Source organism: Sceloporus undulatus, chromosome 9 (assembly GCF_019175285.1).
Source record: "Sceloporus undulatus isolate JIND9_A2432 ecotype Alabama chromosome 9, SceUnd_v1.1, whole genome shotgun sequence".
Lineage (NCBI taxonomy): Eukaryota > Metazoa > Chordata > Lepidosauria > Squamata > Phrynosomatidae > Sceloporus > Sceloporus undulatus.
In genome coordinates, this window is record NC_056530.1 from 35,314,270 (window position 1) to 35,316,056 (window position 1,787).

A 1,787-nucleotide genomic window follows, 5' to 3' on the forward strand; every position below is an offset into this window, starting at 1 on the left:
TTATTTATAGCCCGCCTAATCACTAGGAATCAGAGTGGGTTACAACAGTAAAAATGCATTAAAAATACAATAAAATACTAATTCATCCATTTCCAACCCCCTCCCTAATATTAAAACTACAATTAAACAATCAAAGTTGAAAAACAATAAAATGCTATACATCATTAGGTTAAAATTAAAAACAAATAAATGAACTGACCTGAGGTGTGTTCAGAAGTACTTTAAGGCTGTCGTGAATCTTTGGCATGATAGTGAAGTATAGCAACCCAGTTGAGATGACAGTGAATAAAGCTCTTACTTTCATGCCATACCTGTGGCCTCAAGAGTGCCCATGGTAGAAACATGATACTGTACTAGATCAGCCTTTCTTCTCCCATTATCCCCAGCCAGTGGGTTGCTATCCCAACCTTCCATTGATTACAGCTCCCATTGTGCCTAGCAGGGCTGTACACTATGTTGTTGTATGTTCCCTACCCCTCATCTCCACCACAAGATTATTTATTGGCTGTGCAGGAAACCCCAGACGACCAGATTTGTCCTCAGTGCCTAAGTTTCCACATCCCTGAAGTATTTAGGCATTGTTTGTGAAAACAGGCTGCAGGGTATAGTGGAGTGGTGGGCAAACCTCAGGTGTTGAGGTCTGCATTGGCCCCTCAACGGACCTTGGAAAGTCATGCCCCCTTCACCGTCTCAATTTTTTATTTTCACAAACAAGTGGATCTCTGTGTTCAGCTTTCCTTGGGCTGTTTAAGGTCAAGAGTAACCTGGAAATCAATTTCTGTTTCATTTCCTGTGTGTTTTTAAGCCATTTTCTGGGCCAACAATAGCCATGGAGAGCCCAGAAATGTGGAAAAAATGCTTTTTTTGCCCCTATGGCATGCCATAGGGTTTGGGAACGAACATTTTCCAGATTTTGGGGGGATGCTGAGGGGCCTGAGAGCCTCAGAATGGGCATGGGGGACCGCATGTTGGGCATGACACTTTCTCCACATCTGGTTTAGGGTATTTTAAATAATTCCTGTGTACATCTCTCTATCTCGGCAGGGTTACACCCAGGACATAAATTCGTTCTACATGTGCAAGAAACTCCGCTCATTGGGTGTGCAGGTGGCCAAAATCTCTGTGATCCCTGATGAAGTAGATGCCATTGCCAAGGAGATTTCAACCTTTGCCAGCACATACACCTACGTCCTGACTTCAGGTGGGATTGGTCCAACACATGATGATGTCACCTTCGAGGCGGTGGCCCAGGCCTTTGGGGAGAAGGTCTTCCCTCATCCAGATATGGTTGAACTGGTGAAGCAGTTCTTTGGCAAATTGGATGCTGAGTGTCCTGAGATGAAACTGGCCCGTGTCCCTGAGTCCTCACTCCTTAACTATGGCGTGGACAAGACAACAGGCAGGGCCTTCCCCTACCCCCTGGTTAGTGTCCGAAACGTTTATATCTTTCCGGGCATCCCGGCTCTAATGAAACGAGCCCTTGAGGGTCTTGGGCATCTCTTCCTCAACGAGAAGACTCGATTCTGTTCTCAGGAGATCTATGTGAATGCAGAGGAAACCCTCATTGCTCCTGTTCTCACCCAGGCCAACGCTAGCTTTGGGCGTCGCACAAGCCTGGGCTCCTATCCAGATTGGGGCAGCAACTATTTCCGGGTGAAGCTTACCCTGGACTCTGACTCAAAAGTGGACTTGGAGGAAGCCTACTCTTACCTGATGGAGAAGTTGCCTGACGGTGTCGTGGTGCCTGTAGTAGCTGATCCTGTCTCCCGGGCAGCCTCGGATGTGTA

The 1,787-nt window shown here is 46.7% G+C and overlaps 1 protein-coding gene across 1 annotated transcript in view; it reads left to right on the top strand.

Annotated features, from left to right (window-relative positions):
• The window catches only part of LOC121916185 (FAD synthase-like), a 4,774-nt gene that overhangs the window by 2,725 nt on the left and 262 nt on the right, over positions 1-1,787 (top strand). The window contains exon 3 of the mRNA XM_042441007.1: positions 1,045-1,784. Within this exon, the coding sequence (XP_042296941.1) occupies positions 1,045-1,784 (740 nt within the window). The remainder of the gene's footprint in view (positions 1-1,044; positions 1,785-1,787) is intronic.